The sequence below is a fragment of the Hyperolius riggenbachi genome, chromosome 1 (genome assembly GCF_040937935.1).
Source record: "Hyperolius riggenbachi isolate aHypRig1 chromosome 1, aHypRig1.pri, whole genome shotgun sequence".
In the NCBI taxonomy this organism is placed as follows: domain Eukaryota; kingdom Metazoa; phylum Chordata; class Amphibia; order Anura; family Hyperoliidae; genus Hyperolius; species Hyperolius riggenbachi.
This window is the reverse complement of record NC_090646.1, coordinates 500,869,656-500,884,037: the sequence shown is the minus strand read 5'-3', so window position 1 is coordinate 500,884,037 and position 14,382 is coordinate 500,869,656. Positions and strand designations below refer to the sequence as shown.

General features: G+C 42.6%; 1 protein-coding gene across 4 annotated transcripts in view; it reads left to right on the top strand.

Moving 5' to 3' along the window:
* MMP17 (matrix metallopeptidase 17) overlaps positions 1-7,308 on the top strand; it is a 225,787-nt gene extending 218,479 nt beyond the window's left edge. For all 4 annotated transcript variants that reach the window (XM_068243452.1, XM_068243451.1, XM_068243453.1 and 1 more), the window contains one exon: positions 329-7,308. In XM_068243452.1, the coding sequence (XP_068099553.1) occupies positions 329-645 (317 nt within the window). In that variant the 3' untranslated portion in view covers positions 646-7,308. The remainder of the gene's footprint in view (positions 1-328) is intronic.
* The last annotated feature ends 7,074 nt before the right edge of the window (positions 7,309-14,382 follow it).

Genomic DNA, 14,382 nt, shown 5'->3' with positions numbered 1-14,382 from the left:
CACCATACAATCTTGGTTGTACAGATTTACCAAATCTATGTAGTATAAGGGCCAACAGATTGAAAATACCTTGGATGATTGATTGCATAAGCTCTTATACTACATGAAAGTGGTAAGATTGAACAACCTAGATCGTATGGTGTGTGTTGAGCCTTAGATGAAGATCAGATCACATTTTATGACCAATTTGTGCAAAAATCTGTATAATTCCAAAGGGTTCACATACTTTTTTTTATTGCTACTGTACATATTCTGTAACTTCATATTATTTTCAGAGAGACAACTGTGCATAATATCCATGTTTTCTTCTTCCATGTTTTTCTTTTAGGCTCAACATACTTCTTCAGGGGAAAAGAATACTGGAAAGTGCTTGACAACAAAATGGAAGCTGAACAAGGTTACCCACAATCCAGTGCACGGGACTGGCTAGTATGCAGTGATATGCAGTCAGATGGACCAAGTGCAGAGAGTAGTAGGACTGGTGCTCACTCCAGGCAGGGTCAGCATGATGAGAGCAGGTCAGAGAATGCATATGAAGTGTGTTCTTGTACATCTTCAGCAGAGTCTTTCAGTATCAGCTTGTCAATTGACATTTCACTGTTCCTGGTGCACCTTTTCACAGCAGCCTTGGTGTCGTTCTTATGATGGGCCTACAAAACAGACTTTGCCAACATACAGCAGACTTAGGGGACAACCCCCGTAACTGGAACAGTGCAGTGCAGTACTGTGGGCCAAACATTCCGAGAAGCTTGGAAGTGAAAGGTACCAAATTCTCCATGAGAAATGAGCTTTTTAAGATAATGTCCAGGAATGTGGTGCTCAAATTATTGGAATACAGAAAGCATGTGCAGGAAAACAGAAGGCTGAAGAGCAACGACAGTAGAAGAGATGTTTGGTGCCTCTAAGTGGTGGATATGGATACATTTGGTGTGAAAACAACCATGTTTTTGTTGCATCTTACAGAAGATCCTGAACATACATGTTCTGCACATTCAACCAAAGTCTATAAATATTAAACATGCCCTTTTATAGCCAGTTCCGTATTGTTTCTTGGCCCAGCCTGCATATCTACAATACACTACTTGTTGTGCATCACAAAAGGGTGCTGTAGTGTTCTCTGTTGGAATCATCAGAACCCCAACAATGTGATTGTTAGATGAGTGAACCAATGTCATTGGGGACATGCTACAATTTCTTGATGTGTATGGCCAGTTTAAAAAAAAAAGTGTACTTTTCAGTTTACTTTTCTAAATCTCCTGATAATTAACCCTGAAGTGAAAAGCATTGTTGATTTGTCCCTCTTCAGCAAATCCAGTAAGGTATTAGGTGCCTTTGTTACATGCAGTGGTTTACTGAATCTGTCATAGATCACCTTCGATATGTAACCATCACTAAAGGTGCCCAGATATCAATTTTCCTGCTCATTTGATTTGATCATTTTTTCAGATCGAGGTAGAATCAGTTATGTTTCATTTTGCTCAATCGATAAGAAGAATTGGCCAATAATCTAGTTGAATTAACCAGTTTAGTAAATTGGGCAAGATGGAAAATATCAATGGATTGTGAAAGAATCAGCTACTGTATAATTTTTATCGATACAGAATTGATTTTTGGTTTCAGAGCATGGAGGCACAACATTGTTAAGCTCAGTTAGTGAAGGAGAATCACATAGGATCTCTAGTGTGGTTGACTAGTCGATAGACTTTTGATTGGCCACACAGTTGTTGATTGCCCAATAAAGTTGATCGCTTAATCGTCTGGTAGAAAATTGGGTACTGTATGGGCATCTTTTGGCTTCATCCTCTGATAACACTTACTGGACTTCTGGCGACGAACACAGTGAATCCAGTCCAGGAGACTTGGGCGCAGCCAGCACCACCATAGGCCGTAATAGGAATTACAACTATAGCAGCGCACAGAGTGTAACTTCGGTGCCGTCAGAAGACGGAGCTGAAGTTACATTTAAAACACTGTAATTCAGAATTACATCATTCCCTACTATCCATGGCGGTCTGGAGGGAGAATAGTAATTAATACGGCCCGGACTTGTGCGGCAACATGATCAGCCATATACCGGCTGTATCCTGCACCCAAGTCTCCCATGCCGATATCTCTCCTACGCTTCTGGCAATCTCTGGACTCAAGGGCATAACTACAAGGGGGCAGGAGGGAGGCAGAGTTTTTAGGGGGACCCAACTACTACTTCACTCCCTCCAATAAAGGGGTTGATGTTTCAGATCAGGTGGTTTTGTGGCTACACTTGTTATGGATGTGAAGTGATGTCCACACTTGTTTTAGGACCCTTGCAAAATGTGCCCTGAGACTGTGAGGGTCACCATGAGTCAGGCAAGGAAAAGGGTGTGAATATTGACGAGGCCCATCAAAGTTTTGCTGGGGGCCCATGATTTGTAGTTATGCCCTATCCTGGGCTGGTTTACTCCAACAAGTCTCGTCCCCTCCAACATTTCCTAGATGTAGGGTCACAGCTTCAGTAGCAAATCCTAAGTCTACAAAAGCAATGCTGTTAGGTGACGGCGCACAACATCTACTGTCTGATATTGGAGACTAAACTCGAATAACATCCCTTATTAGTTATTTCCAGACTGTTTAAAGCCCAAGTTCACCTCATTTTCATAACTGCATTTCAAAGAAGCACAGTTTAATAACAAAATGTGCATTTAAGCTTATACTTCAAAGCAGTTCATTTTTATAATAGGAAAATATAAATTTAGATTTAAAACAGATTATTGGGGCCACTTCTTCACTGTTCACAATTTGGTGCAACCTCCCCCTGGCAGTCTCCTTGGTTCACATGGATGATGGAACCTCATTGTGCATATCAGTAAGAAACATGGACAACTGCAATCCTTGCTGCAGCCAAAGCTCCCTTGTGTGACTGACAACCTAATTATTGTCTGTTTGTCAGTCACTAGTAAGGCCTGGATGCAGTGAGGATCAGAGTTGGCCCTATGCCCCATGACATGGACCTCATTACATCTAATTGTGGAGAAGGAGGAAATGAGAGGGGGCTGCCTGGTAATCCATTGCAGCAGTAAGTTTAGATTTTTATACTACAAGAACAAACCATTTTTGCAATGTAACTATAAAATTCCAGATTTAGTATAGTTGCATCACTACAAAGTGGGGCTTTACAACAGTCCAGAACACCTGACTATCGCCTGAGCAAGAGATCTACTGTCCAAGAAGCTCTACTGATTGGTTTTGCTGCTCAGTTTGGGGTTATATCTACCATAGCATTTTCTGTACTGAAGATTTTCTCTTCTGTTTCCTGAGCTTTTTTCCCATGTCTGTGCGCAAGAATTTGCATGTCAGTTATCATAAAACATGTCCGTAAATGCTGTTTGTGCAGATGTTCAGCTTATACATGTGCATGTTCATGGGGAAAAAAACGTCAAGATCTTACAGGAAAAAACCTCAAATAGCAACAATTCCAGTGATCCTGCGAGTGTGTGCTCTAACAATCCTGATCCTACCGTAGGTCAGATTCTGAACCCTTCTCCTGTGTTTTGGCCTGACTCTGCTAGGCCTAGTCAGCTTGTCACCTGCAGATTCACACCTGTGTAGCCATTACCTTGTCATAGCGGGTACACTGCCCAGCCAACAACCATGGCACTACACCTACCCAAGATCTTGTCTTAGTAGACCATCCACTGTCTGTTCTAACGTGTACTCACTGCTGATTCCAAAAAATCCACGGTCCATAAAATTTACCAGCCATCCAATACACCTGACTGTTTGGAAGATTGTTTAAAAGCTTGTTAGTCCCTTATGCTGTAATCTAGGTACTCTTTCATAGTCGGACAAATAGGTTGTCTGCAGGGGCGTAACTACCATGCATGGGGTCATGTGATAGGGAGCCAGTGAATGGCAGCAGAGAGAGTGTGCTGTGATGCACGGAGGAGACCCGCAGCTCTGGAACAGGTAGCAAGTGTAATATTACCTGCTTCCAGTGTTGCTGATCTCCTCCATGCATCACAGCACGCGTACGTTAAAAAGGGGCGCTGGGAAAAAAGGGCGCCGGGTTTTTAACGATAAGCATGGATAACGTTTAAAAATGTATTGTACTGTATTTCGTTTAAAATTAATGTTTTATAAAGTTATAAATCATTAAATAATGTGCATTAAATCGGCAATTGTAAAAACGTTAATCTTTCGTTTAAATAGCGAAACGTATAATAACGTTTAAAAAAAAATTACTAAGTAACCCTCCCTGTACCTACCCCTAACCCCTAGACCCCCCTGTTAGTGCCTAAACCTAAGACCCCCCTGTTGGTGCCTAAACCTAAGACCCCCCTGTTAGTGCCTAAACCTAAGACCCCCCTGTTGGTGCCTAAACCTAAGACCCCCCTTTTGGTGCCTAAACCTAAGACCCCCTGTTGGTGCCTAAACCTAAGACCCCCCTGTTGGTGCCTAAACCTAAGACCCCCCTGTTGGTGCCTAAACCTAAGACCGCCCTGTTGGTTTTTTCGTTTAAAAATAATGTTAAAAAAAAAAAAAAAAAGTACTGTTTTTCGTTTAAAAATAATGTTTGGAAAAATATTGTACTGTTTTTCGTTTAAAAATAATATTTAAAAATGTATAAATCATTAAATAATGTGTAATCATGAGAAACAGTAATAAAACATTAAGTCTCCGGGCGCCGCTTTTAAAACGTTAGTTTTCTCCGGCGCCCTTTTTTCCTATCGGGCGCCCATTAAACGATATTTATTATAGGAGTGAATGGCGGCGCCCGATTTGTCCACTAGCCTCAGGCGCCCGAATTTACTGTTACCGGGGAAGGGCGGCAGAAAGTGCTACTGCTGTGATGCACGGAGATTCGCAGCGCTGGAAGCAGGTAAATAAAAGGCTCCCTGCAGTGCTCTGCATGGGAATGGGAGCAGAAGGAGGCTCCCTGCAATCGTGTGGGTCATGTGGGATATTGTTACGCCCGTGGTTGCTTGCAGGATAACCAAGGAAGGCCGAGTATAAAGAGGAACAGGTGAACAGGATGATTTGCTGGATGGCTGATACATAATATGGACGCATACTGATGGAACAGAGAAGAACGTCTGTTCAGGTTTAAGTACTGGATGGTTTGTAAAATACAAGGGGCTTGATTCACTAAGACAAATACAGTAGCATGCCTTATCAAAGTTAACACGCCTTATCAGAGTAGCATAGCAAGCGCTACGAACCCACAGGGGCTCAGGACAGGACGAGTGGAGCTCTCGTCATTGCCAAATAGCAGGCATAGGTTCGCTATGCTACTCTGATAAGGCGCGTTAACTTTGATAAGGCGTGTTATCTCTAATAAGGCATGCTATTTGTCTTAGTGAATCAAGCCCAATATAAGCCTACATTGAAGGAACTGGCAAGAAGATCATATCTACAGAAGGCTAATTTACAAGATAGATAGATATTTCTGAGGCAACAGAGAGCACATGATGAAGCTAACAGTAGGTGATTTACACATGCAGTAATAATGCCTGATGCCTTGTTGCAGAAGGGGCACAATCAATAATGCATTATATTTGCAATATTAATAAGGATGCAAATTAGAAATTATTTAGAAAATGTTATAAATACATGTATACTTTAAGGTCACATATCTAATAGAATTATATTGGGCTACGTTGGACAAGTGCTGATTATCCATCTGGGGGACATATTGATATGCACAGACGACATCGGGCTAACCTGAGAGCTGTTAGCATTACACATGCCTAAGCACATAAGGTGGTTTCAACCTGAAGCGAAAAAAACATATTATATAATGATTTGTATGTGTAGTACGGATAATGAATAGAACATTAGCAGCAAAGAAAAGAGTCTCCGTTTTATTTTCAGTTATATAGCTTTTTTATAACATTGCATCATTCTGTTATATTTGCAGTTTAGAGAACCACACACAATGCAGATATAATGACCCTTTGAACTCTCCTGCAGTAAAACCTTATCTCAAGTGGTCTCTCGCTGTTTCTTGGCTGTTTAAGTGCTTCAGAAAACGGGAATGTATTTGACCCTGTGGGTCCAAGAGCTCAGAGAAGTTCTTTTGCATAGATAACCGAAGTTTACTAACTCATCCTGTACAGGAAAACAACATGAGACTCTTTCCTTTGCTACTAATGTTCTATTTCTCAGCTGTACTACACATACGAATTCTTACATCATAAGTTTATTTTTGCTTCAGATTTGCTTTAAGCCAGACCAGTCTAAATTACACTTTCCATGGATCCTCTGCTAATTGAAAGTCATAATTACCTGGTGGGTCTGTTTCCTCTAACTCTCTTCCCAACCCCTGTGTCCGTTGGCTACCAGCACGTAGCCCCACCCCCTACAGCAAAGTGCTTAAGCGCATTCTCTATCTCGCGTAAAGAAATGCCATGGCATCTTGCTGCAAGGGGGTGATGCTATGCGCCAGATGCCTTAGGACATGGGGCTCGAGGAGTGAGTTGGAGGAAAAACACCTGCCAGATAATTATGACTTTCCATTATAAAAGGATCTGTGGAAAGGGTAATTTTGACTGAATAAGCTTAGCATCCTTCTCAGATTGCTTGTGTGAAAAAGCAGGGGTGATCTTTGCAGAGCTCAGCAGGACCCCTCTTGTACTCCGTGTTGTCATCCCTAGTGGCAGACACAGCACACAGCTGAAGTAACCTGGTACAATAGTCCATGGGTATCCGCCCTCTGAGTCTCCTAGCAGTCAGATTGGTGCCAAAGTAAATACTAAATAGTCATTGGGATCATATTTCATCCTGACTTTGCAGCATTGTTTCTGCTAAAATACTTAAAGGGTGACTAGCATAAAAAGTATATATTTTATTATGTTACAATGAAATAAAAAAATGATTTTAACAATATATTTTGTTATATTCCACATAACGCCAATATGTTGTACAGTTTAATTTTGTAAGGAAGTATAAGGGTTGCTATTTCTAACTATATTTGTTTGCAAAACAGAGCTCTATGTCGACCACAGCTTATTGTCCCTCACAAACATTGAGAACTGTGTATATATCTTTTTAAAATATGTCAACAGTAGGACAAAATGAAGATAAAGAGTGATATTTCCAGCTTTAAGTAGATTTTGTTCTGTTTTTGTTTTTTATGTTCACGAATGTGGTGGTCACTTTTGCACTTTTAGTGGTTGTCTGTTATGCAGCCATGGTTGTCAGGTAGAAGCCTTGCCTTGCTTAGGTGGCCTAGTAATTGGAGCACTGCCATGAGTGAAATCTGTTATACTGCTTCTTTGGATTTCTGATGAATAGTTGTACAATAAAGAGGCACATCTTGTTTACACCATGACAGAGATTAGTCCCTGTCCTCTGTTACCACAATATGTAAACAGTGTACCAGTCCGTCTGTGTATTTTGGATTGAGAACTGTGCAGCCCACTCATAGCCAGGACAAGATCCTCCTGCACCCAAGGCTGAGACACCAAAGTGCGCCCCTCCATCCCTCCCACTTCAATCGTCACACACTGATTGCTATTAGACTAAGAGGCACCCAGGGCCCCCAACACCTTAATCTCTAGTTATCTGGCTTGCAGTCACTGCCAAGTATCCCCTTTTCTTATCTGTCTCTGTTTCAAACACAATAGAGGAACGATAGCTGAGTGAGTTGTGGGCCCCCTACACTATGTCCGAGGCTGGAGCCTCTCTCGCCTCTGCCTTGGTCCTGAGTCCACTTATTTTGCACATGTGCTAATGCTACACATTTCTTAGTTTCTTAAAGTACAAAGTAACGTGTCTCTTCCTGTTTGAAAATGTAATTTTAGCCAAAAGTCAGATTTTTCAAGTAGTGATTATATGGACTGGGAAGACAAGGACAGAAATGGACACTGCACATAGGTATGTGGATCCAGCATGAACAGTGCTTACCTTAAAGAGGAACTTTAACCAAGGATTGAACTTGGGGGGTCTGTATGGCTGATATTGGGGGGAAACCCCTCCCACAGTGTGATGTCATGATGAAGGTCCTGACAGTTTGCTGTCTGTGACTCACAGACAGGAACATGGTTTGAGTTGCATTGTGGGAAATAATGGCTTTTTTCCAACTGCCAAGCAACCAGTATCTCCCTCTGTGCATATAACTCTCAGTATACGAACATTACATACAGATCACCTGGCAGAACTAAAGAAGTCACCACCAGTTATGAATTTCAGCATGTAAATCAGGGAGAGGAAAGATTTTACAATGGGTAAACACTGACTAAATAATCTAGAAATGAATATTGTAAACAATAAGCAATTTTATTCATTATAATATCTTCACTACAGCTCCTCTTTAACTAGCTTTGCCTCGGATCTGGTATACTTTAAGCAAAGTAGTTCAGTCATTTTTGCAAATGCTTTAGCTTGCTTAATGGAGTTATTATCAGCTGTCTTAATGCTAATAGGAAAGTATTGTAAATTTTAGGGGTTATTAAGGTCACAAAAGGCAATGGTGAGGGTTACAGGCATTTTAGGAAATCGCCACCGGGAGACCTGGGCGCAGGATACAGACGATATATGGATTACCCTGCTCCTGCACAAGTCCTGGAGGCGATAATTACTATTCCCCCTCCAGGGCCACGTGGATGGTAAGGAATGATGTAATTCGGCTGCCAGCTGTTGCTGGAGGCCGAATTATTGTGTTTTAAAAGTAACTTCAGCTCCGTCTTCTGATGGCACCAAAGTTACTAACTGTGCGCCGCTATAGCTATAATTCTTGTGCGCCCAAATCTCCTGCGCTGGATTACTTGTGTTCATCACAGTGGCATCATTTATTATGCAATAAATGGGGCCCACGGTATTAATAGGTGAGCCGACATCTTTTTTCTCATCCTGCTTCACACTGGTCTTATTGGAAACAAATGCATTGCTGTGAATGGGAAGGCCAGGCTGCAGTAGTGAGGAGGAGGTTCAGATAGGTACGCACATAGGCGGTGCTACACTGGGGCATGCTGGGGCACTGGCCCTCCTGGGAATCACTGTGCCCCCCCCCCCCCCCTGAGTGCATCCCCCAGTAACAAACTGTTTACAGGGTCCAGCAGCATACAGTGAACACGATAGGGTCTGTAAAAAAAACTCACCATGTCAGCTTGAGTCTATGCAGGCGTTAAAGAGACTCTGTAACAAAAATTTCATCCTTTTTTCTACCATCCTACAAGTTCCTAAACCTATTCTAATGTGCTCTGGCTTACTGCAGCACTTTCTACTATCACCGTCTCTGTAATAAATCAATGTATCTTTCCCCTGTCGGACTTGTCGCCCTGTGTCTGGAAGGCTGCCAACTCTTCCGTGCTGATCTGTTATGCACATCCCTCTCCAGACCCCTCTATGCACACTCCAGTGTGTGTGTTATTTACATAAGCCAGCAGCGTCTCTGCTCTCTTATCAGTGAAAGAGAGTTGGATAAAAATCCTCCTCTGTTAGGCTGTGAAAGGAGCTGGCTGACACATACTGAGGAATTACAGACATGGCAGAGCTGTCTGCAGGAAGAAACGATCAGCCTCACAGCCTGGCTGTCACTAGTATTCAGTGGATGAGAGCTGCAGGGGACAGAAGGTAAACACACAAATGATCTCTTGAGATTCAAATGGAAGGCTGTATACAGCCTGCTTGTGTGTGGATGTATTTTCTATGTGTGGACATACTGTACATCAACCTACTTCCTGTTTTGGTGGCCATTTTGTTTGATTATAAACAAACTTTTTAAAACTGTTTTTGACTACTTTTAATGTGGCGGGGAGCGGCGAAATTGTGACAGAGGGTAATAGGAGATGTCCCCTAACGCACTGGTATGTTTACTTTTGTGCGATTTTAACAATACAGATTCTCTTTAAAGTGAACCTCCGGACTAAAAAACTACTCAGCAGAACTGAAAAGGCTTGGTGTTTCTTTAACAGTTTCACAGCATCAGAACTTTGTTTTTCTTACCAACGCATCATTTTTAGCTAAGCTCCACCCATCAAAGAAAACTGCCCGGGCTTTTTTCCCTGATGCTGTGCAAAGCATGATGGGATTTCCTATGTTTTTATTCACGTTGCCTAGCAACTGGGAGGGGTGAACAGCACACAGCACAGTTGGAACTGTGTCTCATGCTCCCTGTCACCTCCTTTCAACCAAAAAGATGGCTGCCCCCATGAAATCAAACATTTGCCTGTTCTTTTAAAACAGTGTGGGTAAGAGATTATATTACCTATCTATTTAAATTGACAAATAATGTAACTGAATGACAGTATGTTTGTTTAGGCTGAAGTTCCTCTTTAAAGAGAATCTGTATTGTTAAAATCGCACAAAAGTAAACATACCAGTGCGTTAGGGGACATCTCCTATTACCCTCTGACACAATTTCGCCGCTCCTCGCCGCATTAAAAGTGGTTAAAAACAGTTTTAAAAAGTTTGTTTATAAACAAACAAAATGGCCACCAAAACAGGAAGTAGGTTGATGTACAGTATGTCCACACATAGAAAATACATCCATACACAAGCAGGCTGTATACAGCCTTCCTTTTGAATCTCAAGAGATCATTTGTGTGTTTCTTTCCCCCTGTTCTCATGCACTGAAGTTTCAGGCTGCTTGTTTCTTCCTGCAAACAGCTTTTTTCTGTAATTCTTCAGTATGTGAAAGCCCAGCCAGCTCAGAGGACGATTTATCCAGCTTGTAAAAGATAAGAGAGAAGAGAGAAGCTGCTCTAATCCTAAATAACACACAGGCAGTGTGCATAGAGGGGCCTGGAAGGGGGAGTTCATAGCAGAACCACAACACTGAAGAACTTGGCAGCCTTCCAGACACAGGCCGACAAGTCTGACAGGGGAAAGATACATTGATTTATTACAGAGACTGTGATAGCAGAAAGTGCTGCAGTAAGCCAGAACACATTAGAATAGCTTTTTGAACTTGTAGGATGATAAAAAACAGGATGCAATTTTTGTTACGGAGTCTCTTTAAAGTGACTCCGAGCTCAACAAAAAAATAAAAGTTGTACTCACCAGGGGCTTTCTCCAGCCCAGTGCTGGTCGGGAGGTCCCACGCCGGTGTCCTGGCTCCTCTCCTTCTCCCCGCTCCGGAATGGCTGACAGGCCGCAGCCCGGGCGACACTCTCCCGAGTGTCGGGCTGCTTCTTCCGCATATGACACGGATTACGTCACACGCCGGCCGCCTCGCGTCATCACGGCGGCCGGCGTCAAAGTACTGCGCATGCGCGCTTTAATCGCGCATGCGCAGTACTTTCACGCCGGCCGCCGTGATGTCGCCCAGGCTGCGGCCTGTCAGCCATTCCGGAGCGGGGAGAAGGAGAGGAGCCAGGACGCCGGCGTGGGACCTCCCGACCAGCACTGGGCTGGAGAAAGCCCCTGGTGAGTACAACTTTTATTTTTTAGATGAGCTCGGAGTCCCTTTAAGTAAACCAAAGATCTTATCTATTTGCCATAAATACCTCACAATCCTTGCAAGATCCCTTGTAATTAATGTATCTGGACAACACTTTCATTTGCAAAAAAAAAAATCTCTCTACCTCCTTCTGATTGTATGTTCTAATGCTGGGAATATACCATGAGATTTTTTGGGCAGATAGATGGTTCAATAGATAATTTCTGACAGGTCTGATCTTATTTTCAATCATTTTTCTGATCGATTTCTCATAGAAGTGAATGGAAATTGATTAGAAAAACGATCAGAAAATCGATCGGAACAGCAAATCTGCTGAAAAATCTGATTGTTTATTCCCAGCATTACAATGTCAGACAGTCAACAGGAATAGAGTCTGAAGAAGGCTTACAAGCTGAAATCTTACTGTTTTTCATTTAAATTAGCCAATAAATTAGAGATTGTATTTTATATACAAGCTCTAGTGTCCAGCAATACTTAGCTACTAAGATAGGGAATTACACACACCGTGTTTCTCTCCCTCCTGCCTCTTCCCCTTCCTCTGCTTGTAGAGTAGTGAGACAATCTGCTCTGCTCAAAAGCCTGTGAATTCTGGTTGGGAGATTTACATTTGGTTCCTATCAATGCTGAACTAGTTAGTCTTAAATTTATCACCTGGGTTAGGCAAAAAATATCTAAAGCTCACCATACAAACATTCATTTTGATCACATAAATAGGCCCCACCAGCCAGCCATCGTGCCTCCCTTTATGCCCCCCCAAATATTTGAAGCAGGAACCGCCACTGGGTACGCTCCATTGCAGACCTTTTTTACTGTGAACAGGCATCTTCTAAAAGGGAGAAACATAAGAGTAGAAAAGAAGAATGAAGGTGATTTATACCCTCCCTTCCCGCCCTGGAGGGGAGCAGGAAAATGGTATTCAAAATATATTGGGAAAATGGTATTCATAGTAATCAACATGTGTTGGCACTCATACTACATGGAGGTTGTAAAACAGGCTTAAGAGACTGCACACCTTTGATTGGCAGCTATCTGCAGCATCCTACTGTAAAGCCTGGTACACACATCCAATTTTGATTGGACAAATTTGCCACCTCCCTGTAACGAGGGGCTAACAGACTTCAAAATACTATAAACCGATTGTTTAGGTACGCACTCATACTACATGGAAGTGGTAAAACTGGCCAATGATTAGCCGATCAAAATTGGATGTGTGTACCAGACGTTATACTTGTGGCACTCTGCATTTGAGGGAGATCAGTTACTGATTCGAATCACAAGTCAACACTTGTGTAGCAGTTATTATTAAACGTAATCAGTGGCGTAGCTAAGAAGCTGTGGGCCCCGATGCAAGTTTAGCATTGGGGCCCCCCAAGCACTCTTTACATAACAATTGATATGGTGCACTAAAACCAATGAAGGACAACCACAGTGTCAGAGGTGCAAAAAAGGGATGGGAGACTGTGTGTTAATGATCACTACTGTTCAAGTCAACTATAGAAGTGAATATTATCAGCACAGGACCAATAAAGAGCTAATACTGTGTTTGAGGCGTTGGCCCCTCGGGACCCCTCTAGCCCAAGGGCCCCGATGCGGTGGCTACCTCTGCACCCCCTATTGCTACGCCACTGAACCTAATGTAATGCAAACAAGGAGAAAGCAACTAATAGACTATGGCTATCATTCATAAAGCATCTCCGCATGCGGAAATGCTGGAAACAGCCGACTTTACCAAACACATAGCAAGGTCTTCATTCATAAAGGCTCTTTGCGCATGAAAAGCTGACATTACCGAGCAGAGCGATAAATCACTGCCTTGTGCGGTGACTATCGTAACAAATGTAACTAAATGTTAATTCATAAAGATTTACGCAAGCGGTATGAGGACGGGAAATACCGCTCCCTTGGATGTGGCGATAACAATGTTAAGTTAATGGAGACACAGACCTCCCAGGCAGCCTGCAGTAGAGCGGAACACAGAGAAATGTATCAACTCGGCAGCTTCCGTGTCTCCTCAAGCCTACCGCCTGCTTACCGCCAGCCTAGTTCGAGGAATCTCCGCACTGCTATCGCAACTGTGCACTTTTTTATGAATGACCACACAGAAGTGTAAAACACCGGCAGCTGTGTTTTCCCGCACTGATTTGCATTACCGACCACACTTTCATGAATGATAGCCTGTGTGATTGGAGTTCTTTCAAAATATCAATAACTAGGAAAGGGGATAGGAAATTCAGGAATACTTCCATTTAAAAAGGTTGGGTTTGTAATTCATAAAAGGGATTTGCAATATTTAAAACAGCCAGAAGGTGTCAGCACCACTAAAGTCATTTTCTGGATAAAAGGAAAAGGACCTGCATGTAGTTGGTGAGCAAATAAAAAATTGAAGAGGTAAAAACATAGGTAAGTGTGGGGAGGCATAGCAGAGTTCTGAAGGCACATTACCCTATGAATTAGATATACAGAAAATGTGCTGGTGGCATGGACCGAAGAACTGGAATCCTTTATAATGAAACGTACTCACAACCTACTTAATACCTGTCCTCTGTGTATTCGATGGGATTCTTTAGTCACATCGCACAAAAGCTCCCGCCAAGCTCTGCAGGTGTAAGTTCCTAACTGCGTGTGCATCTAAACATGCAAATTGCCTGGCTGCCCTGCTGATTCCCTGCTTCTAATAATTTTAGTCATAGCCCCTGAACAAACATGCAGATCAGATGTTTGACTTACATTTGATTGCATTTGCTGTATTTTTGTTTCTGTTGTGTGATTCAAACACTACATACTGATGCATACAAGATCAGCAGGACTGCCAGGCAACCTTCATATTCCTCTCACTTCAGGTGCCCTTTAAAAGGAACCCAAGGTAAGAGACATATGAAGGCTGACATATTTATTTAACCACTTTCCGACCGCGTCACGCCGATGGGCGTGGCCGCGGCGGCAGCCCCAGGATCGCCTAACGCCGATTGGCGTAAAGTCCTGGGGCTCTGTTTTGCAGGAGATCG